At 37.4% G+C, this 27,286-nt stretch overlaps 2 protein-coding genes across 3 annotated transcripts; both read right to left on the bottom strand.

Moving 5' to 3' along the window:
• Window positions 1–2,923: 2,923 nt before the first annotated feature.
• On the bottom strand, window positions 2,924–19,858 carry LOC141905185 (la-related protein 1B-like). The gene is made up of 19 exons (XM_074793976.1): window positions 19,789–19,858; window positions 18,922–19,486; window positions 17,453–17,511; window positions 16,070–16,123; window positions 15,561–15,759; window positions 12,964–13,122; window positions 12,278–12,448; window positions 11,426–11,615; window positions 10,738–10,882; window positions 10,208–10,385; window positions 9,321–9,642; window positions 8,869–9,079; window positions 8,473–8,614; window positions 7,749–7,876; window positions 7,545–7,657; window positions 7,074–7,213; window positions 6,493–6,637; window positions 6,160–6,394; window positions 2,924–5,711 (listed from the first exon to the last, which is right to left on the bottom strand). The coding sequence occupies exons 2-19, from the start codon at window positions 19,286–19,288 to the stop codon at window positions 5,244–5,246; spliced, it is 3,426 nt and encodes a 1,141-aa protein (XP_074650077.1). The 5' UTR covers window positions 19,289–19,486; window positions 19,789–19,858; the 3' UTR covers window positions 2,924–5,243.
• Window positions 19,859–20,537: 679 nt separating this feature from the next.
• LOC141904916 (protein ABHD18-like) lies at window positions 20,538–27,251 on the bottom strand. Of its 2 annotated transcripts, none has more exons than XM_074793533.1 (12): window positions 26,892–27,251; window positions 26,549–26,791; window positions 26,388–26,472; window positions 26,129–26,229; window positions 25,966–26,044; window positions 25,437–25,521; window positions 25,313–25,340; window positions 24,833–24,971; window positions 23,164–23,253; window positions 22,855–22,959; window positions 22,004–22,497; window positions 20,538–21,599 (listed from the first exon to the last, which is right to left on the bottom strand). In XM_074793533.1, the coding sequence occupies exons 2-12, from the start codon at window positions 26,638–26,640 to the stop codon at window positions 21,440–21,442; spliced, it is 1,458 nt and encodes a 485-aa protein (XP_074649634.1). In that variant the 5' UTR covers window positions 26,641–26,791; window positions 26,892–27,251; the 3' UTR covers window positions 20,538–21,439. The 2 variants fall into 2 exon arrangements, with proteins under 2 accessions (XP_074649634.1, XP_074649632.1); XM_074793531.1 differs by lacking the exon at window positions 24,833–24,971 and adding an exon at window positions 23,942–24,080.
• Window positions 27,252–27,286: the final 35 nt, after the last annotated feature.

Genomic DNA, 27,286 nt, shown 5'->3' with positions numbered 1-27,286 from the left:
ACTGTGACTGACAACAACCAGTATCGACTACGACCAAACCCGAACAATCCGAGCCACTGTTTCCCAAAAAATTCTCAACTCACAATCCTTGGTTTAGTTTTTTTGCGAAACCCACCTCGAGACTTAACAGATTCGAAGCGCCGCTCTTCCATCACACATAAAATATATATCGCCATTCTCTCATTTATTTAGATATTTTCACAAACATATAAACCCGGACCTAAGTCCAAAATAACGCACTAGTCAGTCATGTGGCATTGTTGGAAGAAGAACAATTGTTTTAACGAAACCCTACTTTCATTTCAACTGAGTGGTGTTTATCTATTTTACTCATTACTGAGAACACAAAATCACAAGACATCTTTGTGTGTGTGCATAAAAGTTAAACATTTTCATTGAAGCCGAAGGGAGGGAGAGAGCCAGAGAGATAGGTGGAAGGATGAACAGTTGAAGTGAAGTAGTGTTGTACTAAGGCAGAATATCCATTACCTCTAAATCAGTAATTATTAGTTCAATTTACTGTAGATATTTCAGTGTAATCATACTTGTATATCAGTTTCCTATATACATTTAAACACACATTTTGAATTATATTAAATGTTTAGTTTGACGTATTGTATGTAATACAGTGAAGACATTAGACCCCTAATATCCGACATGTAAGTCACGTTGATCCGTACCCTGGTACCTCGGTGCGAGTTCCATGTATCAATGGCGATCACAAATCCAGAAATCATTGAAAAAAGCACCAGGCAGATTTCAATCAAATGCGGTAGGGCATTGTATCAGGTGATGTAAGTTACTATTCCCGATGCGTTGAGTGTATTGCGGAATTCAGGCCAGTTTCCATCGGTCACTGGCGCATTCTATTCAGATTACAATCTACCTATACCGGAGTAGCGTTATCTGGAAACCAGCGAAACCGGCCGGTTACGAGTTAGTAATCCGAAAACCTGAATACATTCATTAGCAATCTGCCACAGTGCATTCGAGAATCGGTCCCACCCAATCACCTGTATAACCTGCCTAAGCCTAACGTATACATCGATGGCAAAAACGGCAACCAATAAATAGATGTATATCACACCGGTTTACCAGGGTACGGATAAACGCGCGACAGAAAGCAGTAACGAACCCGCGAATTAATGAAAACATAACAAAAACTAACCGACCAATGTTTTAATAATGATTAATACGAATAACGTTTTTTTTTACGATGAAACTAAAAGAAGAGAATGCACACTGATCCAACAACTCACTGCCGCGAGTTTCACCAAAACACAAAAACAACACATCATCTTCATATACAATAATTATACATCATTTTTTTTTATCTTGCGCAAAAAAACCGTTAGTAAAATATCGTTATCATTTTGTTTCATTTATCTTTAGGATGAATATATTCATACGTCCATTCATTCTTTCAATCGGAAACCCAAATCACAAATAACAGTAAAACCACTACATCGCAGTAAGATTGATTTACATCTAGAGATTGATGCTCACTGGACACACGACACTTGGTTATTTTTTCCCCCTCATTCCCAGACATCATACGTTATATATCTATTTATATATATATACTTTTTTTAGTCGTCGATATAATAAAACTTTTCCCGAGGTTTTTGTGAATTTTTTTTGTTTGTATCGATTAACGTTTATTAATTATTAAATGCACAAAAAATTAATTACTTGATTATTGTGAGAAGTGTGTGAGAGAATGCACATTTATATCATCTAGTAGAATATATTTACATTTAAAGACCCTTTCTAATGTAGTAAGGGGTACGTCACCGCGCGGGGATATAAGGCCTCTTCTAATGTTGACAAGACGCTGTATTCTAAAAACCTTGTTTATCATTCATCTATAGCAGACAGGACGTTACACAGAGTCAAAAAATTATTAAAATCAAGCTTTAAACGAAATCAGCTGATGCCGTTCATGAGGTTTTTTCCCCCACAAATACGGATAAAGCTTGACGCGACTATTTGTACAACGAACCAGGGAAAATCATTTCGGTCGAGCAGAAACTGGTCACAAAGAAACATTTACGTCCACGCATTAAAATACCCAACCCTTTAGATTCGTAGAATCGAAATCCAGCTGAACCAGAAGTTCGCGCGAGTATCCGTTTTAATTCAAATAAAGCGACGGCACCTATTGGTCACAGAGCGCCACCTTCCTATCGGAATTCATAAACCAGTACGATTAAAACATTACTTTACGCAGCCAGCTGTGCAACCCGAATAAACCAGATATGTGATTGAATTTCGAACCCGAACTTAAAAACATCCTCAAATTATTTTAAACATATTCTTCATTGAGGCAATAGTTAATTAAATAAAGCGCATCCGATTCTCGTAAGACAAATAAATAAGTAGTAATCAACTAATAGAGAGCAATATAACAAACATAATCATCACACCTTATATTAAACATCTTCATCCGGTCAATAGTCATTCATTTTTTTCTGTGTCATTCATGTGCGCAACGTTAAGAAAGAACCGAGATCAAAAATAATATATTGCTAACCACCTGGTTGAATTATGTCGATAAAATTCTAAGAAATCACAGTCTACAGAATCTAGCCGGAATCTTCGAAATCAAAACAACGCATAATTTAGCTTTCAAAAAATGCAGCCTACCCATATCAAAATCGATCAAATGGATAATGCTTCCTTTCAATACTAAGGCAAGTAGATGTAGATATTCAAACTTTGACCAGATTTATGGCATAAATGTCGATTTAAATTAAACAAATCACTTGATCCCAAATAAGAGTACGAGTCTTGCCAACAACTTATCATTCTTGCATGCAGGGAGGAGACCAAAACCTACCATGAATCAATAATATATAATGTATATTTATATATATATATATATATATATATATATATATATATATATATATATATATATATATATATATATATATATATACGACCGCATCTCAAACCCTAACTAAGCAAAAACTGATTAAGCGCTAGAATTCCACTCGAAACACACGCGCACGCCAAAAATAACTATTTACAAAAAAATTTTCCACGCCGACACTCACAGGTATAAATATACGACAGATAGGTGGCACCAACCGAAAACGCATACGTTGGTCGTATATTTACACTTATAAATGCCGTATGTACAAACTTAATAATAATAATAATAATAGGTAACATTATTTTATGATCGTTTATCGAATTTACTGTTTTAACTCTCGGGCCGTGAGACGATAAACTAACATTAGTGGATAAACCAACGATATGGTGCCGTGACTAATTATAGAACTTCCATTCCAGATGGCCGCCTGCTCAATCTTCATATGACATCAAATAACCTACAAGTGACCTCATCCCAATGACAAGAGATTTGATGATGTCAAAGGGAGATCTCTAGAAGGGTCTAAAATAGCATGATTATTTAGTTTTCATTTTACTACGTTCGCATGAAATGCAGCGGTCAACGAATGAATATTTGTTTCGACTCAACAGTACACCAAATGGCTCCGATTATATATCGGAAATCAATTAATGAAACTTAAAAGAAACCAAACATGAAAAGTTTTCATAGTTTGAGCAAGGACTTAATAAAACGCCAGGTTTTCATTACCGAAAAAAACACAACATGGCCAATAGTTGGATCCAACAACTGACTGGCAGTTTACACCTGTATCTAAATGAAACACTCTTTTTGATTTTTCACGTCGCAGCGCTTTTAAATCGAACTCATTATACCGCATTAAAAAGATATAAAACATTTCTAAAGCCGAATGTTTCGTACTTTACGACCTACTAGTCACCAGTAAAAACTAAGCACTAGTGAATTCACAGCCTTAAATCATCATATCATTTCAACAGGTGTCCACGTACTAACACCTTAATTAATCCTAATTACTTTTGGCCCTTCTGTAAAATAATTAACGGTATAACGAACCATGGCCAGTTGCTTAGAAGTTATTTTCAGCTAACTGGCGGATAAGTACCAAAGTAACAACAAACTTTTAATTGTCGGTATGTCAGCTATCCACTGGTTAACTCTAACCAACTGGTCTCCGGTCAACTATACGTAATCAACAAAATCTCATTATTCGCGACCATTTGAACTAAAACGAAATCCGCGCCGTCGGGCGATAGCACTATTGCCTCATAACGCGTACATAGCAGCGATGAATACAACCGTCAAGACCCCGAATAGACATTAGTTATCAGGACAGTAACAATCATTTCACAGTTAAGATATGTTACGCTTTAAATATCGTCTCAAAAGCTTTCAAACACATACGTTTTACAATGCATTATCATTATACGTTACAAACACCTATTTGCGTGTGTATAATATATTCATATATGTATAATATAGATATCATTATTTTCATCGACGAAAAATCCCTGCGAGCAAAAAATAAAACATTTTCATCATCGTTTTTGCACGACGGCGACAACACGAGAACGAATAGGTACATATTAAACGTTAATATCAGCTCTCGAGATAATCAGTGTTTGTTATCATCATCATATTACGTACGTATCAAGGGTAGGTACACAACGTTATCGTTATCTCTGCAAAAATAATTTAACAGGCATAAAATTCATCTTCCCGACATCAATCATTACTATTATTATTATAATCAGTGTTACTTATATCTTTATATATATAATTATGATAATATCACAATATTGAAGGGGTTTATTTCGGTGTCACCAATAATTCATCTGTTTTTTTTTCGTATAATATATCAACATTAATACGGTGAATAAAACAAAGCACGTTATGTATGTATTGTACTGGCAGTCGACTGCGTGTGTGACGTTTTAGTCCTCGTCGTATCGCGCATAAATGCCCCGCGTGGTTTTGATTCGTTTCCCGGATGTTAATGAAGCAGCGCCACCTGTGGATCGAACGCAGTCGAATCTGAATCGGTAAACTTTCAATCGGTATCGATTATGATATATATATACTCGAATATATTCGTCGTTCTCTTCATTCAAATTAACCCTTTCTTCACTGATCGTCGATGTCGACCGGAACGCGCGGAGTCGACGACCCGTCTGCCACCGGCGCGCCGCACGCGACACGACGCGTGAAGAAAGGGTCACCGCGATTTACGCCGATCGTGCATCGTCGTACTAATTAGCGAAACAACAACAATCACGTCCGTTCAAATAGTTCGAAAGAAGAACCGTCGACTAATTTATTCTCATTCGCGGAAGAGCTGGAATTTCAGTTCGTCAGTCGGGATGTCGATTTATTTCGCCGGTTTTTCAGTAGTTTTGTTGTCGATTTTTTTACCGCCGGTTGTGGTCGTCGTTTTAGATGTCGACGTCGTGCGCGTCTTTTCCGCTTTAGTTTTATCCGCTGACTGCGCGTTGCTGCTGCTGCTGCTGCTGCTGCTGCTGCTACTGCTAGGTTTCTTCGACTGAGCAGTACTGGTACTGGTTGATGTGTGGTTAGTTGTTGAGCTAGTTTCTGATGAAGGTTGTGGTTGTTGTTGGTTGTTGGATGACGATGTTTTCTTCGACTGACTAGTTTTACGATGAGTTTTATCCGACTGGTTGTTCGAGTGTCGTCGTCCCGACTCGTGACTCGAGTGACGTTGTCGTCCCGCCGATGATTCCGATTGTTTGCGCGATCGGTTACCGGATTCCGACTGACTATTATTTCTCGATCGCGACTGAGCAAATGACGGCACGTGTCCATCACCACCAGACGGAGGCTGCAAAAATACATTCACATTTTGTTACGTTCAATTCAAACAGATAATGACAATAACTATGTTGGCCAGTAGCCGAAAAGTTTGTTAGAGCAAGGTTGGTTGATGTTGAATGGTGTTAAGAAGGAATTTTCGTATTTTTTTCATGCAGTCATTGGAGTGGCTACTTTGATTTGACTAGCCTTTACCCTGACTATTGCCTGACATGTACGTTGTTTTCCCTGCTTGATCTGCTAAGACACAGTCAAATACATAAAATACATTAACAAATTTGCCTGAATTACGACTAATTTTTAGCTTTTTCTTCTCTTTTTTAGACAAAATTCTCTGACTACAACCTGATTTCCATTAAGTGGCCACCCTGCATCGACAAGTTTGCTGGTGGATTGGTGTAAAAGAGGAATATTCAGATATTTCCATGCAGTCACATATAATCTCTTCTATTACTCACCAAAACTCTGAAATCTTCTAGGCGTTTATACTTCTTCAACCAGTCTTTAATTCTGTCATCGACTCGGATATGTCTACGCGAGTATTTCAGGTACGCCCAGAACTTCTCGAGACCGTAAAGCTGACCTGAATCGTAATCTCTTATCACTTCCTCTTGGAAATCTTTGAATAAATCCGGCCGGAATTTCTTCTCTAGACCGTAACTGTAGAATCGGAATAGACATTCCAAACCGTATCTGTAACAGAAAATTCAAACGGCGTGAATATCAAATGAGGAACACAATCAACTTTCATCAATGCATTCATGGTTTATTCTACTCTACGTTCTACTAACCTCTGGCCCGCATTCGCGTCTTCGACGGCGTACTGACGAAACTCTTGGTACATTTTACGATTAAAATGTTCCCTCATGAAAAATGACCAGAATCTGAATAAAGTGTTCATCTCTTGTGACTGACCGACACCCATTTTCTTTCGATCTGAAAATTCAATAGAAGAAAAGCATGACATCGTGAACTGCAGATGAACGGAGTATGATGTATTCTTAGTGAAGATAAATGAACAATTTCACAATTATCGCTTTATAATACACAAGTTATTGGAGACATATCTTCAATGAATATTAAGTGTAGTATTCATTTAATTCATATCAAAAAACTTGCTCTAAGTGTAACAGGTTTCAGCGAGGCAGAAATCAGCGAACATTAAGAAAGCGCTCCTATTCGCCTGTACACTGATCATTGTTTATAATCAAATATTCATCTACTTCCATTGCACGGCCCTAGTGGTCAACATCGGTTCACAGTTTCAAAGAGTAACACTCTAATTCACCGTCAAATCCAATTCCTACAGGACTTGAGTTGTGCTGGAAGGGGCAGAGAATCAGAGCGCTACTTAAATGAACATTGTACATACCTTTCAAACATTTGGCGTGATACTTATGATAAACATGCCAGACAAAACCATTGTCACTCAGCAGCTCATGAGATGGATGTTGGAAATTCGGGAATGCATGTGGTGTACCGTAACTGCTAGATACTGCACTCTCTGATGGACTACAAATTATCAAACAATATTCAAATATCAATGATCAAACTATTTGTTTTGTACAACTGCGTTTCCATGTGATTACCCAAAATTGTCTAAAATGTTACACATAATCACATATTGATAAAGAAACATTGGTCTTTAGCTTTATCAAAATTCCCTGATTTTTTTGGTAAAATTTGCCAAATTCCCCGAGTTTCCCTTTTATCAAAGGTTTTCAGGTTTTCCAGTTTAGTGGCCCTGGTAGCTGAAGATTCGACGATACAGATTTGACAGAAAAATTCATTATTGAACAAAATAAGTCATTCAACACACTACCAGGAATACAACACAACGTACCTTTGAGACAGAGAGGTGGTTCGAGGTCGATGATCTTTAGAATCCATCACCCAGCCGACATGTGCCTCCTGTACTGGATTATCACTGTGTCGAGTTTTTTTCTTACGAGGAGTCTGAAAAATTAACGTTCCATTCGTATTAAACTGATGATCAACATTTCAACCTGTCACTCAAATCACTTGACTCAAGGACGAATGAACATACCTCTGGATCGGTCTTTGTATCTTTAGTGACGGGATAGAAGCGACTCCTATGATGACCGCGAGGAGTGCGAGGGGTACGTGGCGTATGTGCAGCAGCTACTGACAAGTCAGTTCCACCTGCGGCAACCGCTAAAAATTAAAAACAACATAATTCCAATTGACATAATTCTGTTGCTAAAAAGGTAGAAAATTCAAAAAAAAATTTCTCTATCGACATATTCAGTTGGTTGATCCCTTGGGGTATTCATCCTGACCAAAAAATGATCAGTCCCCAATAAATACATTCTCATCCTGATGTCAAATTGTATTACAAGAGATATGAACAATCTCAAAACCTGAGAATATAGTGTATGTGAATGAAGTTATTTAACTACAGTGTACTCATAAACAAGGCTGCGAACTTCTGCCAAGTGCTAACAATAACAAGCAGAATTTTTCTCAAGAACGTTTCATTGTGACAGGAAAGAAAATTTTCAAATTAAACAGTTATCAAAAGTAAGATCCTCAGTATTATCTCTAAACATTTCTGTAAACATCTAACAAATGAGATCAGTTTTTCTCCAGATCAAATAGTGAAAATCTAGAACAGTTGGCAGCTCTGTGTAGATCAAATAGTGAAAATCTAGAACAGTTGGCAGCTCTGTGTAAATGATCTCTGTGTCACATGAATTATGTTCATGAAATCAATTCTAACAGTAGAACGGCTTATAGTAGGTTATGCTTACGAGATTTGATTTCGACAGCAGGTGGTGGGGGAGGTGGTACTTCTTGTTGATCAACTGGTGTTTCCGGATACATTTTCCTGTAATCATCTTTGCTGATCATGTTTACTTGCTTGTTGTCTTGTATTGACTGAATATACTGAGTCTGAAGTGAGATAGTGTATGAAAAGGACTCATTTTTGATTTCAAATCTTTTAGCACAAACTTAAGTAATTTTAACATGAAATCAATTTTTTCAAATCAACAACAGATAATTTGACACTCTAAGACATTCAGTTGGTTGATCCCTTGGGGTATTCATCCTGACCAAAAAATGATCAGTCCCCAATAAATACATTCTCATCCTTATGTCATCAAAATTGATCTTCGACTAGATAAATAGTGAATTATAAAACTCACCCATTCTTCATCTACCCACAGATCCTGCTCGTAATACATCAGTCCGTCGTTGATAACCATCGCGAGTTCCTGCGTCATTCTCGCGCGTGGTACGTGATCTCCGGTGCGATCACCACCCGGGTGTTTACGAAACGCCGGCGGCGTTTGAGTAACGATTAATATTTTATTGAGATCGGTGTCGGCGAGTTCATCATCATCATCGTCATCAGACCTACGAATAATACAATATGTATTCATCATGCATGCAAATTGTGTATCTAAATTCCCCGATTAAATTTCAAATTTATCCTTATTGGGGGCAGTTTCAGTAAAAAATTTCCTGCTCTCCCCTGATCGCCAGGAAAAATAAATCCAGAATTCCCTGAACCGAGAACTCCGATCTAATAACGATGTTGCATGTGATTAAACCATTCTTTGACTGCAGAGCGAAATAAATGAAATCAGATAATTACCATTCGGTGAAGTTATTTTTACGTCCGTCCAACTGATCCATCTCTTCATCGAACATGAAGTCTAATTCCTCCTGTTCCGGTTCACCAGTCTGCCCGTCTCCCTTCGCCGGTTTCGTTACTTTCGGTTTACGTTTCACCTCTCTCCACTCTTCCATCCATTCGGCTTTTTTCTCCGGCGCGCTCGAAGACAGACTGTATTTCGGTTCTGACGCCGAATCTTTGTCCTCCTCGCCGGATGCCTCATCTCCGCCGTCGTGGTCTTTATCGTCGTCTAATGAGGGTTTCATGTGACTGTCATCTGACGGCGAATGAGGGGCAGACGCTGAAAACAAAAACTTATTAATTCGATGCAGGATTTAAACATAACAATGATCGCTAGATTTAGAAGTTATGAGTGTAACAAGTTTCAGCGAGGCAGAAATCAGCGAACATTAAGAAAGCGGTTCTATTCGCCTGTACACTGATCATTGTTTATTATCAAATGTTTATCTACTTCCATTGCACGGCCCTAGTGGTCAACATCGGTTCACAGTTTCAAAGAGTAACACTCTAATTCACAGTCAAATCCAATTCCTACAGGACTCGAGTTGTGCTGGAAGGTTTGACGTTTCTATCGCATTGTTCCCAATGTTACATGAGTTCAAATTCTTTCCAAGTAATATCATCGGGGATTTTTCAATTTTCCCGAATAGAAATGGGGCCTAGTGAAGATTTATGTTATCAGATACCATAGTACTAGGGTGCATCAACATTTCAAGATGGATTTCTCAAATATTTCCAAACAATTTATTATAAAATTTCTGTGGGAAACAACTGTTCTACTGTGGGAACCATGCTAGTGAAAATACATTTCAATTCCGATGATTATAATCACATTTGATACATACATGTTTCTTCAGTACGAGAGAAATAGTACTGTTGCCCGGGTACGAATTCAGGGACATCTGCATGCAGCAACGATGTCGTAATAGTCGGTCCTTCGATACGCCATTTATCCGGGTCAACTTTCGATCGGACCTTCGTAAAATCATTCGAAACTTCCATTTCGTTACTGTCCTTCAGAGACTGAAAGAAAATAAACATTCGGAATAAGACTAATATCTAGCATTGATGATTGATTCAAAGGATTGACGAACATTTTTTCATCTCTTCTAAAATAATTCATCTCACAGGGATACAGGGCTCACTTAGATTCAACACCAGTCGAAAACCAACTTTGATCTATAACTGATCTAACAACCTAAGACTATTCGTAAAATTGAACACCATGTTGGAGTTAGTAATGACTGCAACAGGGGCCAAGGGCTGGTTTCATAAAAGTCTATCATTCTCCTGAAAACTGACCCCAGAACTTAATACAGGACTCGACTATGAATGCCGACCGATTGATCAACTACCGGTAAGACTGAATTCATACCTCTACAATAAGATTGTAGTCTAGTGTTAACGCTTGAACTCTTCGAAAACTGGCGATTAACGGCAACGGAATCCATCCGCCGACTTCCATCTTTCGTCTCAGGAAAAAGTCACGTTGCAGGTTATCCTCGCTGAAGTAGTATTCACTATAGAAAGAGCAAAAAAAAAAAACAAACATCGAAATCATATCAAAAACTTCATTACCAGAAATCATGGGATGCAGGTAAACTTGAAATTTGACATTCAGTTGGTTGATCCCTTGGGGTATTCATCCTGACCAGATAATGATCAGTCCCCAATAAAATACATAATCATCCTATATATGTCCTCCTATTAGACTAAACGGATTTCTAAATTCAGCAGTACTATTTTCTAAGCATTAAGACTACCTTTCCTATCTTAAAGAACCCACAGAAACCATATCAAAAACTTCATTACCAGAAATCATTGATATGAAACATGTAAACTTGACATTTGACATTCAGTTGGTTGATCCCTTGGGGTATTCATCCTGACCAGATAATGATCAGTCCCCAATAAATACATTATCATCCTAATGTCCTCCTAGTCGGATTTATAAATTCAGCAGTACTATTTCCTAAGCATAAAGACTACCTTTCCTATCTTAAAGTACCTACAGAAACTATAAAATGACGTTTTAAGGTTAAAATTTCATAAAAAATACTCACATTTGCTTGCGAATATATTCTCGTAGGATTGTCTCATCAACGCTAATGGAGTACTGATTGTTGAAAAACAATGGAGCCCCATAGGTGGCAGCAGCGCCTGCCGGGATGATCGGACTAATCTGAGGTGTCGCTTCGACGTAAAACTGCTCGTCGAAATTGTTAAAATACTGGAAGTCTGGAATAAATTGACCTGGAAAAATAAATCATTGATTCTCTTGGCGATCACGTTTTGATTCCATCCGTCCGGCTGTGCGTCACGAAACTAAACTTAAAAATCGAAAACAAAAAGCAAAATCGGCTCGAAACGAAAGCATTAAAACATTCTCAAAGCGAAAACAAATCAAAATACAAACATAAATGATAATGTAATGAAACAGCAATGACAGCTCTCTCAGAATTGAATCCTCAAATTAGTTCATCTTTCAATAAATTGGTTTCATGCGGCATGTGTTCAAAACTCTTAAGTTACGATAAATGAACGAAACAAAGCAAAATCAAAATAATAAGATAAGAGAGACAGAGACAGGAGACTCGGTTCGAGTCCGACCGTATATACAACAGACTCGGCTTGAGTCCGATAGTATATACTTCATATATCGAGAGAAATACATTCGAAAAATATCAGAGTTGGTCAGATCTGATTAAAGCAGGAGTTTACTATAATAAAAGACATCTTCAGCATCAAAGGACAGAACATCTTTACAAACTTATTGTGGGAATTTTCAATGAGTGTGGAATTGGGAACTCAAGATGTTGAAGGTGTCTATATTCAATGTCTGAACACGATCCACAATCTAAATGCATCCTGTGCATCATAACATGCAATGTTTTTTTTTTAAATATGAAACATACCATTATTGTTAGCCATGTTGTTATTGTGAGTACGAGTAGATCGACCTCCGCGACCACCTCTACCTCGTCCACGACCTCTACGAGCGCCACGACCTCGACCGGACTCGCGGTTCATATCTCGACCAGGACTGGACGGTCGCGCGTCATCTCTCCAGTTCGCAGAATCAGACCCTACAAAACAATACGCCAAATTAAACCAACTTATCCATATAGATATAGCCTTTCAGGATGGCCACTCTCAGCCCATTTACATATCCCCTGATTTTTCCATGTAATCACACAAAATCCCCTGAAGAAATCAAGAGATATTTCTAGGTTTAAAATGTTACGATTCATTCATTTTCATTGAATCATGTAATGATACCTAGATTTTCTGATAAGTTTTCGGGTCAGTTGGCACCATGTCTTTGTACTTTATAAATTCTGTATTCATTTCACAAGTGGATAATCGAAGTGTAACAAGTTTCAGCGAGGCAGAAATCAGCGAACATTAAGAAAGCGGTTCTATTCGCCTGTACACTGATCATTGTTTATTATTAAATATTCATCTACTTCCATTGCACGGCCCTAGTTGTCAATATCGGTTCACAGTTTCAAAGAGTAACACTCTAATTCACTGTCAAATCCGATTCCTACAGGACTCGAGTTGTGCTGGAAGTTATCGCATTGTTTCACACTGAACTCACTTGTTCTGCCGCCTTCTCGACGTTCATTCTTTTCATTTCGTTCGTTTTTAATCGATTTGTCGTTCTTGTTTGAAAGCTGACCTTGTAACCGTGGCGATGCCGTACGACGTCCGGATTTAGGCGGTTCGATGTCCAGAGGAACCCATTTCTGTTTACCAACTGAAACGAACAGAATAACGCTCATAATGTAAGAAACAAAGATTGCATGTGTTTGAATGTGGTGCTTTTGTTATGCTCGAAGTCACCCGTACCAGGTACATATGAAAACCATAATTTAAAACCACAATTTATTTAGAAGATAATTAAACCGATGATACTGCGTAACTAACTTTCTAATTATTTACTGATCCTAAAAACTTGTCTTAAGAATATTCACATCCATACAAACTGACTAAGATTGAATTTGAATCATGGCTTTAGACTGCATTTCATCATGGAAGACAATTGAACTGGCGAGCCTTTCTGTTTAGTCAGTTGCAGTTGCAGAAAAGCTGGTTAAAGAAAACCGGGGTATAAATACCATAGTTACAATAAACTTTTAATTGTCACTATGTCAACTATCCACTGATTAACTCTAACCTATGAACAATCATCTCAACTGATAGCTCTATAACTCAAAGATCTAACCAACTTTTAATTGACTAGAGACCCTGGTTTATACCCATACAAAATGTGACCATGAGTCTCGACAATCAACGACCCATTAGTTAAAATTAGAAGGCAACGAAATCATAACACATGCCTCTAACGATTACATCGAACATTTAACATTCGATGCCATTTTAACGTAATAACATCGCCTCGGAGAATTCCACGTGTAATCGCTATTCTATCCGTCCGTCTGCCGACCGGGGTATTATCAGCCACCACGTCGCAGACCGCCACCACCACCGGTATTTCAACAGTTTGTCGCGGATTAAAAAAATCAGATGCTCAAATATTCAGTAGTGTAACCCGGCAATGATCATCGCGAGATATACCACATGAATGAATATAACATCTGTTTATATGAGAAATATATTACGAATTAACATCTGTCATATATATACACACACATATACAGCATATAATTATTACCATATATTATAGCCATCCAGGCTGGCACGGCGAATTCATTGACATTTCTAGATTTCAGCTTGTGTATGAGACTTTCGCGCAGCTAGATGTATATCACACGTGGGGCGTTTCGTTAACCAAGCGTGGAAGCTTAATCTTAGTCTTACTGACTATTCGGTTTAAGCAAAAACCATAATAATCATTGATTCAAACTAGGGCCGAAATCTAACAACCCTTGATACTCTCAATTATGCCCTTTTTTAAATATTTCATCTACACAATCCAAAAATTTTAGCATCTAAATACAACTCTTCCAAATATAGTTATCCTAGTCAAAGTACAAACTACCTACTAACTTTCCTACCTACTAACAGCGACCTTAACATCAAATCCACCTTACAGTTACTTGTCCGAGAACAAACAAATCATTTTTCCGATCAATTGGAAATATAATTGGCAGTGGCGCATTGTATGTCGTCTGGCCGAAGAAAGATTCTTATTTTCACCAAAGACATTTTTTAGAAACGCAAGAAAATACAAGCTGGATAAAATATTAGTCGTCTAAGATTAGATTATTAGGATGTGATGACCAACGTCGAAAAAACATCATTGACAATCGCGAATATATTTTGATATTGTCCTACACGGAAATAAACGTCTGCGTTTAAGTAGGCGGGGCACAAGATGAGCCAGGTGCTGTACGATTTATCTATACACCACCAACAGATGGAATTGAATGTACAAATAACGTACCAAAAATGGTTAATATGTAAATGCGTATTGTTACACGCTACATCTTTTTTCTCACCTCCCCAATTTTATGAGAAATGTACTTTTTTTCTGTTAGAGTTTAGTAAACTAATCGAGACTTGACTTGGAAAATACGACGATGCTCCCGAGCATCACAGGGAATTTCCTAAGTAGATTTTAAGGAGCCTAGTATTAAATTTGAGTTTTGACACGGTTCAGCGCGTGTATTGGCATTTCAGTAGCGAAGCACCTGCGCCAAGATATGGGTCAATTTCGTCAGTGAAAAAACTGCTCTATGTACACAACAATACGCAAAACGATGGAAAGATATAAAACACATCTGTACCAGGCAGTTATCATACATCATATTCATTACTCAAACAAGAAAAAAATCAACACAATCATCATCGAGACGTATTCAACATGACACTATTACTTGAAAACAATTCTTGTCAAAATGTGAAATACCTATATGAAAACATCACCGATACGCAATCGGTACTTCGAGTAAACTGTCATACACACACAAAAACCATCATTTACCGATGAACGAACAGATAAGAAGATTGAACAATATATAACAGCGACAAGAACGACGACAACAGCTACAGTACACAATACAGTCCCAATAATCAAATACTGAGGTTAAGCGCTAGTATTCAACGTCTAGTGCCGCTTAATACGTATTACTAGACTATGAAATATTTATGCTAGAAATTGTTAATCCTAAGAGCAACAAACCACGGTTACGACTCATGAAGTATGCAACCGACCCAGACATTCAGTCGTACCTTTTTTCTTCGGCGTTCTCTGATCGTCTTCGCCGCTGGCCGTATCTTTGTTTTCCTTCGACGAGTCATCGCCGCCCGAATCTGTCAACGAAGCCTGTTGTTTAACGCCGACCGACGTCTGCGCCGATCGTGCCGCCGTCGACGACGCCGAACTTGACGCCGGTTTCTTGTTGATACCGGTGTTCGTCGTCAAACAACCCTGGAACATCGAAACGAAATATCACGAGTTCTGTTAAAGTTGATTACATGGTTCACACAGTTACATCAATTCAAAATATTTAAGTTTTCATGTATTTTACAGTATTTTATGGGTGATTTTTCAATTTTTCAATATGAAAACGAGGCCCTTGTAAAAGTGATAACTCAACGGGTTTCAACATATACATTAGAAGGGGACAGGGTTAGTACAATTTCACGATCCTTAAACCGTAGAAATAAATAGCAGATCTTGCATGCTAGAACCATCTGCGAACCAAATCATCTTTTCATCGAATACAACAATAACTTACATCTTTAACTTCACCGAGGGTTGGCCAGTTGGTTGTGTCACTAAAATCGCTCGCCTAAAATGAAAATTCATAAGTGTTGTTTAACTTACAACATTTCGCTGAAACATCATGGTAATTAATCGCTGGAGTTAAAATAATAAATACAGTGATCAAATGAAGCAGAATTTTGTCAACTTTTTTTCTCCAACTGATCCAAGCCATTACGTACAAGAAAGGAGACAGCCATCCCCAGAATAGACAATACTGATATATCACAACAACTATGAGAGGTTGTTTTTACGCGGGTCTCACAACAACATTGATCGAGGGACGATGCATTCAAGTCGAAAAATCAAACAAAACAATAGTTTTTTTTTGCTCATCTGTTATCATCATCAATCAATTTATTCTAAAAATTTCAATTGCGTTCACAATTCATGCATGTTGAAGTCCATACTACTCAATATATCTTATTGCAGTAGGTTTCACAAAAAAAATCATTTGACATCAAAAAAAGTAATTTAACTGAAAACGAACTAGAAATTAATAATGATTTTGGGAGCGTTTTGATATTTTTTGAGTAGTTCAGCCCTTAAAGAATAGACTACTCTCAAATAGTAGTCATAGTCAGGTCTGTTTTTAGAGTACAATAAACCATGATATATATATATATATATATATATATATATATATATATATATATATATATATATATCTCTACACTAGAGAATGGTAGGTCTTTTTAGATCATGTTTGGCTCGTTCATATTAATTTGCTGCTTATCTAATACATGGGTAGGTATTAATCATCATTTTGGTCCGAATACTTGTTCCTGGGAGATTGAAACGTGCTAAATTTAAAGGTAAACAATGCTGCTAGTGACTGGACGTAAACAACATCGAAACCACGACCGAACATAGCCACCACGTTCTGGGATATATGTGCTTTTTGTTACCTGAGAGTGGGAACCCCATGATTTATGGTGGTGGTGGTGGTGGTGGTGTCTATAGGAAGTCTGAAACACCAGAGAACAATAAAATACAGAGATTCGCATCATCTTGAAATCATTTAAAACCATTTAATTGTCGTCTGACTAATAGGGGGCTACAACTGCTGCACTCAACTGTCACTACTGCTGACAGCTATAATAACACACGGTAACATGTGCCGCCACTGATGAAAAATGCCATTTGTTTAGGCCTTTTCAGTTCGATACTTCAAGTGTGCTCGACTGAATTTCATCCGACCTGGGTCTAGTTCTGAGGCTAAGGTTAACATCTAGAACTGCCAGAGAAAACTAAACCAAACGTACGCAAAAAATGCACTCAAAACCCACAGAAGGCTGCAGGGGGATACCTGGGTCTCAATGGGTAATTTGTGGCAAATTACAACAAGCTCACTTACTCTATCTATCTTTTTACTTCCACTTGCTTTAATCACTTTAGCTTTCTGTTGTTCCCCATCTAAAAAGAGAAAATAAATTCTTAAGTAAAAGAGAAAAATATCATTTATGAATTAGCCACATCCATTTCAATATCCTTTAAATTGCGCTAAAGTGCAACAAGTCATCCGCGTTGTAGGGCCTTAAACACAACGCCTACAGCTGTCAACATACTGAGCAAGCATTGAACAGTCGCATCACGGCGGTGAAAATTCAAATCGCAAATACTAAATTATTGCGCCCCCAATAACTATGCCATAGACCAAACAATAACATTAGTCTCGATGAAGACATAGATTAAATAATATTAAAGTAAATGCACCGCTAGCAAATAACGGCAATATCAATCAATATTCCAGTGTTCGGGGTTATCAATCGTTAACAATTATAATGTATTCTCTCACATACGAGCGCGCGTTTATCATATATCTTATCATCAACTTTGATTAAGAAAATTTGGACTTTTAGTCGGCGATAAAATTATTACTAAAAGAACGTTTCATTCCGATTACTGATAATAACTGAAAGCAAGAAAATTGATAAATGCAGTGAAGATTGACCTCATATACAACTTACAATTATCGGTAAAATTAGTTTAGATTAACTACGATTGATTGATTTCGGGCGGACTAGTTAATGGATTTTCGACACTTTAGTAGTCAATTCTACGATGGTAAACCAAAAAATTTGAGAGTTTAAGTAAATGAAAGGCTTGCACCTGTGAAGGTTCAATTCCTATTGACCTGACAATAATGTGTATAGCATTCAATAGGAAGTTATCAGTTAAGCCATTTTAAAAAGTGCATAAATATCGACATGTATGTACAGTTTACATACGGATAAAGTAAGGGTAAAATCAATGATAAGGACCAGTGCCGTCAATTTCACTAAACAACTTCAAAAAGTTTCCGTCGTTATATCACAACACAGATGAAATTCTGAATAGGCTTGTGTAATTCATCACGTGAAACAGTATCAGGATACGCAGTAAGACAGCCATCCATAAAGTACACGAACCCCGATGTCGATGATTTCAAGCATCATGCACAATTTTGGGAGAGGAGGTCAAATTTGTGCATGTTTATCTTATGATAGCCACTGCTGGTTTGAATATCATCACGCAGCTATGATAGTAGTTAAGGGTTCATAGCCTCTTTGACCAATTCAATACCACCAATGACTTACTTAAAAGTCTAATTCCATGACTTAATGTTGACAAATTTATATATCATTATAGTGATATATATAATGCTCGCGAGAAACCATGGAGAAGGAATTTATGGCAGGTAAGGCTAGACTAGATTTACACGTCAGGAGTAGGCCTATCAGAGTTTGTGGTGCAAATATAGTAACTGCTTCAATTTAGACAGTCCAACGTTAAAGCATAACGGTTTGAAACGCGATGTGTTAATATAAAACCGCTGATACTGACCTGAATCTTGCGCTAATGTATTCGCCACTGAAACCGTAACCGTTTTATTCCATGGATTCACTTTCGGCGGCGGCGCTTCGACGTAAACCGACTTATCGAATACTTTCACATTGTTCGTGCCTTTCGTTTCTTCATTCGCCGCGTCTTTCAAACTCTTCGCGTCCGACGGTCCGCAGTCGGTCGCGTTATTCGCGTCCGTCGAATTCACGACCTCGTCCTCGTCCGATTTTTGACGTTTCATGTCGTTTTTCGTTGTTTCCGTTTCCATCGCGACCGATTCGTCGTCGTCGGTGGCGTTCAGTTTTTTCGATTCAATAGGGTTCAAATCGGTCGTCTGAGGCGTTACAGCAACCTCAGTAGACGCCATGTCGAACCCGCGTTTTAACGTCTCCAATCACACGCGCTCGACGATGCGTAGTCTCTCGCGATATAGCTACGACGATATTCGCTCGGATTGCACAATAACGCTTGCAACAGCTCGAAACCCTTCTCTTATCTGGCGAAAAACTTTTTTTTGGAATGAAGAACTCCAACAAATGTTCACTTTTCAACACAACTTACAAACCTGAAAATGCATTTTTATTGATTAGACCAATTATATTGATCGTTTATATGTGTTTATTAGTGGCTATGGGTGGCGTGAAGGGGTTATTTTAAGGGTCATATGTAACTAATAAGGCGACCACGTTGTGAGTACGATGTTATCGACACACGGACTGGTGCAGTGGAACGAACAGCAGGAAGGATTTCACCATCAAATTGCGACCGTTTTATTCAATTGAACGCACTCGCCACACAGTAAAAACGCTTTCGACGTCGAGGCAAAACGTTCCGATATCGAAATAAACGACTGTTAACGTCACTTACCCGTTAAATCTGGCAGAAATGTGGCCTGAATTCGAGCGTTTTACAGCCAGGCACATGTCGCCATTAACACAAGGGAAAGGAACGCAATACGCATGCGCCGATATATCAGGCGTGTCACGTGACGGCAGCGTCGAACACAAACGCACGTGGCTTCTTCACAACGATCAGTCCTCATCACCATCATCATTTTCACTAACACTAACTAATTAACAACCGAAGAAACTGTTTCAAATTAAAAAATTTCGATTAAAAAAAATTAAGATGACATTCTCTCATTCATTGGATGTCATCATAGAAATGTTCCAATGGCTTAGTAGTGTTGAAAGGGGGTGTTTCAAGATGTGCGATGGGTTCGAATCCCATGAGAAGCCACTACGATACGGCTTTTCGCTATTACACAAACATTGCGTATCTTACGTCATACGAAAAATATTCAAATACAAAATGTATTATCATAATGACATTGATTTCAAACAGATTTCAACTTAGCTGGTCATCACGAAGTGCTCCTTTGATTTCCGTTTCGTGGATTTGTATAAAAAGGGGGCATATTCAATTTGGTTTTGAGCTACAGCTACCTACATTATTATCATTCTTCGCATCTGCCCTCATATGGTTGGTGTCCAGACTACCACACGTGATTGATTCTAATAATTTGTGCCACCATGTTTTACACTCTTTTAAACGTGCAGCATGGACGATTCAATATCCTCTGATAAAGAAATAAAATCCAAACTAACTTACGTCAATTTCCATGAAATAACAAATGGTTGTATACCTTTTATTCTCCTACAAATCAACAAAATTTAATCGCATACATGATTTCATTTTTCACTTCCATAATAACATTTTCAACTAACTTTTTTCTATGCAAGGATTATTCATGTTTCAATTACTGGTACCAGGTAGTGTACTTGATTTCTTTTATTAATGAAAGCGGCCCAACTTTAGATTGATAAGAAATTACTGCAAAAAATTGGTATAACTGAAATACATTCTTTCTACTGCTATAGTTATCCTTCTTCACGGAGAGAATTTCAATCTTATTTTAATACAAGAAATGCTATCAATTCAGCTAAGCCCATAACTCTGGTATACACCTTCCTAGGAAAAGCTCTACATTGCAGGGACATTTAAAGAGAAAAGCATTCTTGAAATTTGAGACATATTAAAATAAAAGGAAAACACTTGCAGTAAAAGAAAATCCGTAGCATATTTTCTAGTACCAGTAGTCATGAACATCATGATTTAACAAACAAACAGGCAGACTTTACAATACAGGCATTTTCTCAAAGCACGTTCCAGATGTTTTAGTCAATCAAATTAAGAAATCAATATCATGGCTGATTCTGAATCAGAAGAGGTAGAAACATTTACATCAGAAAAGTTTATCAATTCCACAAATGGAATGGAATTAGAAAGACGTTACTTTGAAAATGCAGCCATTGCCTGATTGTCTGACTAAGTACAGTATTTCTGTATTTCCGATTTTGAGCACATTTTATTCTAAATACAAGTTCCACTATTTCAAAGATGGTACACATCTAATATACATGAATCTGGTTTGACCAATATCATCGAAATAAATAAAGCGCAAAAATGCGTTTGATTAAAACCAATTTCTCTATAAAATTATAACATTCTATCTAATCTAAACGGCAGACTGGCGCTGTGGTTCCACTAGACTAGCGGACTTTGATTTCCGTTTTCCAATCTGTTTTTTCGAGTACCCGACTAAGCCTTCTTTGGCCTCGATGGATTCTGGATAATACTTGTTTATTTGGCGTTGAAACGAGTCATTAATGGCAGTTCTGAAAATACATAAAAGTCACCATTCGTTAGTGAAACTAAAATATACAATTTCTTTCCTATTGTAAGTTAATATTTTGCAAAAAATATTCATGAACAATACAATTATCTTGTCTTTGAAAGTTCTATTTACTCAGTATTTTCATTAAAAAGAATATATACATAATATTGACCGATAAACTGAGGATAATATTTAATCCTACAATTTTAAATTTGTTTGATTCATCCGACGGTTTTGAGATTCATCTAAATCCCTTCTTCAGAAAAACTCCAGTTAACTATTTCTATGGAGATGGGATTAAGATCAATCTCAAAACCATCTGATGAATAAACTTTGAATGGTTCATCAACAAAGCTAGATGATTCTTTAATGCAGAGTCATTGTTCATCTTCGAATCGTACTAACCGAAAAACTTCTTGGCGAAATAGAAACGACGAAATATGACCTAGTTTGATGTTGCGAATTTCAGCGCCGGGCCACAACTCTTCGAGACTGGCGACGCGATCACGCGGAACGTAGGCGTCGTTTTCCGCCGTGACGACGATGATTAAATCGGTGTCGATTGGAACCGAATAATTTCCGACGTGTGTACACTCGTCCATCATACCACGCATGAAATTCAACGCATCCGGGTTCATTGTCGTTGGACTGATCTTTTTATCGCGTTTCCCATTTGTCCATTTGAATCTCCGCAACACGCTACTCGACATTGGTTTACTCAGAGTTTTATCCAGAGTAGTTTGGTCGTGGTTGCTTTGTTCCATCACGGGTGACGCTGTCTGCTCAACTCGACTCGGTGAATTTACTTTGCTCAAGATTTCTTCACGTAGATTTTCCAGGCGTTCCATACTCTCCGGATAGTTCTTCGCGAAGTGTTGCCCCATCTTAAATGCCAGACTCTGTAAAATCAACAAGCTCAAACTCAGAGCTATGAACTACAGGGTCCAGTGACATGAAACATTTAAAACTCAAAACGGTTACGTTTGAATTGTTGTCCTCATCGGACACACAAAGTTACCAATTGCAATCAATCCAAAATTTTGAGTTAAACTTTCTAATCAAACTCAGGCCAGCGGAACTTCAGAGGATCAGAAGATCAATATAACAGGTTCATTATATCCAGTATGACATCTAAATTATTTCTCTCCAACATGGGACTAAATTCTAAGTATGTTACATCAGATAAACCATTATATCCGAGTTGGTTAGAACAAGGTTCCACTGTTACAAATGAAATCAGCGCAAGATGAACTCACCTCCTCATAAGTTGATATAAACTGTTTTATTTCATCCCGGTAAACGTGGTCAGACATGTATTGCTGTTCCAACAGTTTCCAAGGTATAGCTCCACTCATTACTCCCTACAAAACGTAACAAAACATCAATACAATCGTTATCAAGGCATCTAAGTCTTTTGAATTGCCATTTTCAGCTCGTAACACTGCAATCCTCTGCTATTTAGACAAACATTACGAAGCGTTAGTTTGACGATTTACTTCCATGTACGTAATATCAACAATTAGGCTCTGACTCGAGAGAAGACATTAACAATTGATCACAGTTACCTGAGTAAATACTGAAGATGCCGTGCTCCATGACAGACACGGAATCAGTGATAGAGGTTTGTGCCAATTAGCTGCTGATATCGACGCCATCTATAAATCAGAAACATCGCAATGATTTTAAAACATTTAAGTACCGGGTACTAGTAAAAATAACGGGTATTTATTGATTATTCCTTTTTTGTTATATTGACTCTGCCCTGAAGGAGTAGGCAACAGCTAATAAACTGGATTACTACAAATCAATATCAACAACTATTGGAAATCATTATTTGTTTCTGGTACATAAATTACAGTCCTTTAAGATCTTAATTTAATCAATTCATGAATTGAAGTGTAGTTTGTTTGTTTACAAGGGTTAAAATGAAAATGTAATTGTATCATAGATTATTTTCAATCTCATTGTAACAACAGTTGTATCTTCGTTATTTCTCATTAATGTTTTTTACTTACTATAGAACATTCATAATATACAAACTTCTAATAAATGAGGGAACAGATTTCATTCTCTTAATCAATCAAAAATTAATGTTTGTAAGTTTAATAATCGAAATTACAGTAATAAACAGGAATATAAACATAAATTTGCAAAGGCAAAGATTTGTTAGATGAGAGATTCAGTAGGGTATCTTTGTACCAAAGAGCAACAGCTTCATATTCAAGTTTAAAAGACTTTTATGTAAGTCATACGTAAACTTAAAGAAGGGCACCTTCATTAGTTAGCCTAATATGCAGGCAGCCGAATACCGTTAACTATGGAATCATGTGTGTCAACACTTACATGACCGCCCATTGATATTCCCGTCAGACCCAGAGGTCCATAGCCGTGGCGTTCACACCAGTGAAATAATGCTAACGACTCTAATACAAGGCAACCGCCCATTACAAACAAATCACTGACATTGTGCAATGCCGAACGTCTGCGAATATAAAAATAAATCAAACCCGGCTGACGTAAGAACTCATCGTGCATGAAACCGGTCAAAACTTTTCAATTTCTTGTTCGTATGATTCGAGAACAAGAGATTGATTTTGAACGACAGGGGTGATTCGAGTCATGACGTGAAAATCAAAACGTTTATCCTAGATTTCATCACCAAATCATTCTATTTTTGATAATTCTATCAGTACATTACTCTGATTTTCACGAAACTTGACTTCATTTCATGTAAATATTTCAATTCAAGCCCAAGAAGTGCATCAAAATCTTTGTAAATTGAAACACACCCTTGTATATCGAGAAACTATACCAACTTTATTCATATGTCCAATGAAGACGCCGAATGCACTTCTTGTCTAGCTTTGAAATAAATACATCATCACAGTAATTTTCATCATCACAGACATAAATCTATGATTCTGATGATAAATCATATACTTTTCTGAAATGTCACATCAGCGACTGACGGGTTAGATACACATTATGCTCCACCTCTGCATGGATTGTAACAAGTTCGAACATTAAGTTCAATAGAAGTTTTGAAGTTTTAGCAGGCACCGTATCAGTGATGAATGTGACAAATCAGAGAAAGTTTCATACAAATGAAAAGAGATTTTCCAGCAAGCGAACTTGGAAAGATTAAGACACTTCCATTTTCGCTTGATGGAAACACCCACTAGCTATCATAGTATATGCCGATATGCAGTCGGTATATACTATACTTATACATACGTGGCCACCCATTGATATTCCTGTTAAACCCAACGGGCCATAGTTAAATGATTCACACCAATGAAACAAAGCCAGCGATTCGAGAATTAAAGCGGCACCCATCACGAATAGATCGCTGACATTGTGTAAACTGGAACGTCTAAGAGAAAAGGGCGAAAAATGGCAACGACAAATTTATCATCATATCTTCTTAAAATGAATTATATTTATATACCTGGTTTCAAAATCAGCGAAAAAACATTTCCACGAGGATCATAACATATTACATCACACGCAGAGTATAAAACACCACGAAATACATAATTTGTTAGATTTTGATGAAATATTGATATCACAAAAAGTTAAGTGGTACCAGCAATGAAGAAGCCAGCTCCACAGTTGTGAGACAAATTTTATAGTTGAAATAAGAGAAAATTAACTAGTTTGTGACTCCAAAAGAGCCTGGTATATGGAAGAAAAGAACCTTTACTGGGTACTTACAATTGTTCTTTCGGTTTTCTTAGTCCGTCTTTTATAACGCTTAGTAAAGGAAATAGGATTGAAATGAAAGCGTCTTGATGATTTGGCTAAAGTTATCGAATCTGAACTTCGAACAAAAGGATACAATAAGGATTTTCTAATATAATGGAAGCAATGCCGTATTCTTTCAGCAGTGGACGAGCTATCATTGATCTTCTACGCCAATAAAACTATAAATATAATCATCATCAAAAAAATAAATTTGCTTTTCTGAAATCAGACAGCGTATTCAGTCTTAACAAATGCATCAGGGCTGGGTTTATCAAGGTCTTAATTCACCGATATTTCCCTCATCCTTGCCCAACAACTCCCCAATTACATTATAAGATATCCTCAAGGAAGGCTGTTTTTTAATTGAGAGGTTCCTTATGCCACTAATCACCAGCAAGGGACCAAAAGTTAAAATTCCCTGATTTTCAGAGTTTCCTAATTTTTCCGGCAGGGGAGACCAAATCCCGAATTCCTTGATTTTTTCCTGATCTTTATAAATCCTGCCTTATGAATAAGTATTGCTAGTCACTTTGATCCGAGGGTTGACTCAATTGATGGATCAAAGTTGATACCGGTCTATAAAACCTGGCCCAGATGATTATTCCAGAATCAAGCCAACTTACATGATCCCCTGTTCCGGCATGTTGTAAAACCACTGGTTTCAAGTCACCATGCCATTTCTCCGGTAAAACCATTTGAAACCTAGGAAAAAAAAAAACCAAAAAATTGTCTTCAATTCGGAAAGCATGAAGACAATGAAAACAGAGGGGTAAGCTATTGACCTACCAGGCAGTTTGCACTTCTTTAGGCATAATCCCTGGAAGTACCCTATTGAAGGGACTTTCAAAATGGCCTTCCAAAATTCTACAGCCACCCTGAACATCTTCCTGCAAGAGAGATAAAACCAATCGTTCAAGAAAGTAAGAAGAACGAAACAGGTAATTTATTAGCGATTTCCATGATTTTCCAAAACTCGAGTTGAATAGAAATGGGATTAAGCCACGAAGATTGCTTTTAAGCGATGAATTAAGTAGGCCTACTGTACCTTATCTATATGAATAGGGTAATCACTGGGGACTAGATGCCTACATTTATCACGGTGCGAAAAAGCTTTCTTCAACTCGACAATCCTAAGATAAGTCAAAAAGAAATAAATGACAATCAGTAAATTTTACTGTGAATTCAGATGCATTTTTAGCGCTTTACCTTTTAATATTCTCCGGTTTTCCCCAACCTTTCGTGAAAAACTTAGTCAGTAGAAGACGCCGATATATTTGATCTAATCTGCTGCGGCTCATTCTGACTAATTCTGTTTCTCTCTCTTCTGAACTTCTCTCGGATGTTGTTATTTCATATGAATTCACGTGAAAATAAAAGGCCTGAAAACAACTCAGTCACGACTCAAACAACAACCCTGCTGCCAGGCCAGTTGGAGGAGAGTGATCCTTGCTTCAAAAAAAAAACGAAATACTTCCTCGTTTAGAGTTGCACTGCAGGATAAATAAACGGAAAGTGGGCCATCTTAGGCTTTATTCTTCTTGAAACGTACCTTATTGTTGGTCAATAGTGTGAAATCTAATCAAATGACAAATAGAAAGAGGTCAAAAGTTTGATTTATTTACGTGACTTTTAGCACTAATTCATTTTTTGGAAGGATTAACAGTTAGACCAAACCGTGCTAGCGAACCGACAGCCACTTTACAATTGGGAACATTCTATTAAAACTCAAAATCTGAGTAAATATATTTGTGTTCCATTTCCTCTGATTTATTAAAAAAAAATATAGTAACGAATAATTGAAGGAATAAGTAGGTTTTACTAAAATTAACGATAAAAAGATGCTCGACGCTTCGTCAAATATTTTCAGTCGCGCGTATATCAGGTTTCCCGAATCGGGAGTTTGACACAAATCGAGTTGAATCCAAGTTGGGGAGCAGTAAACTC

This window comes from Tubulanus polymorphus, chromosome 5 (genome assembly GCF_964204645.1).
Source record: "Tubulanus polymorphus chromosome 5, tnTubPoly1.2, whole genome shotgun sequence".
Taxonomy (NCBI): domain Eukaryota; kingdom Metazoa; phylum Nemertea; class Palaeonemertea; order Tubulaniformes; family Tubulanidae; genus Tubulanus; species Tubulanus polymorphus.
This window is presented reverse-complemented; position numbering and strand designations above follow the sequence as displayed.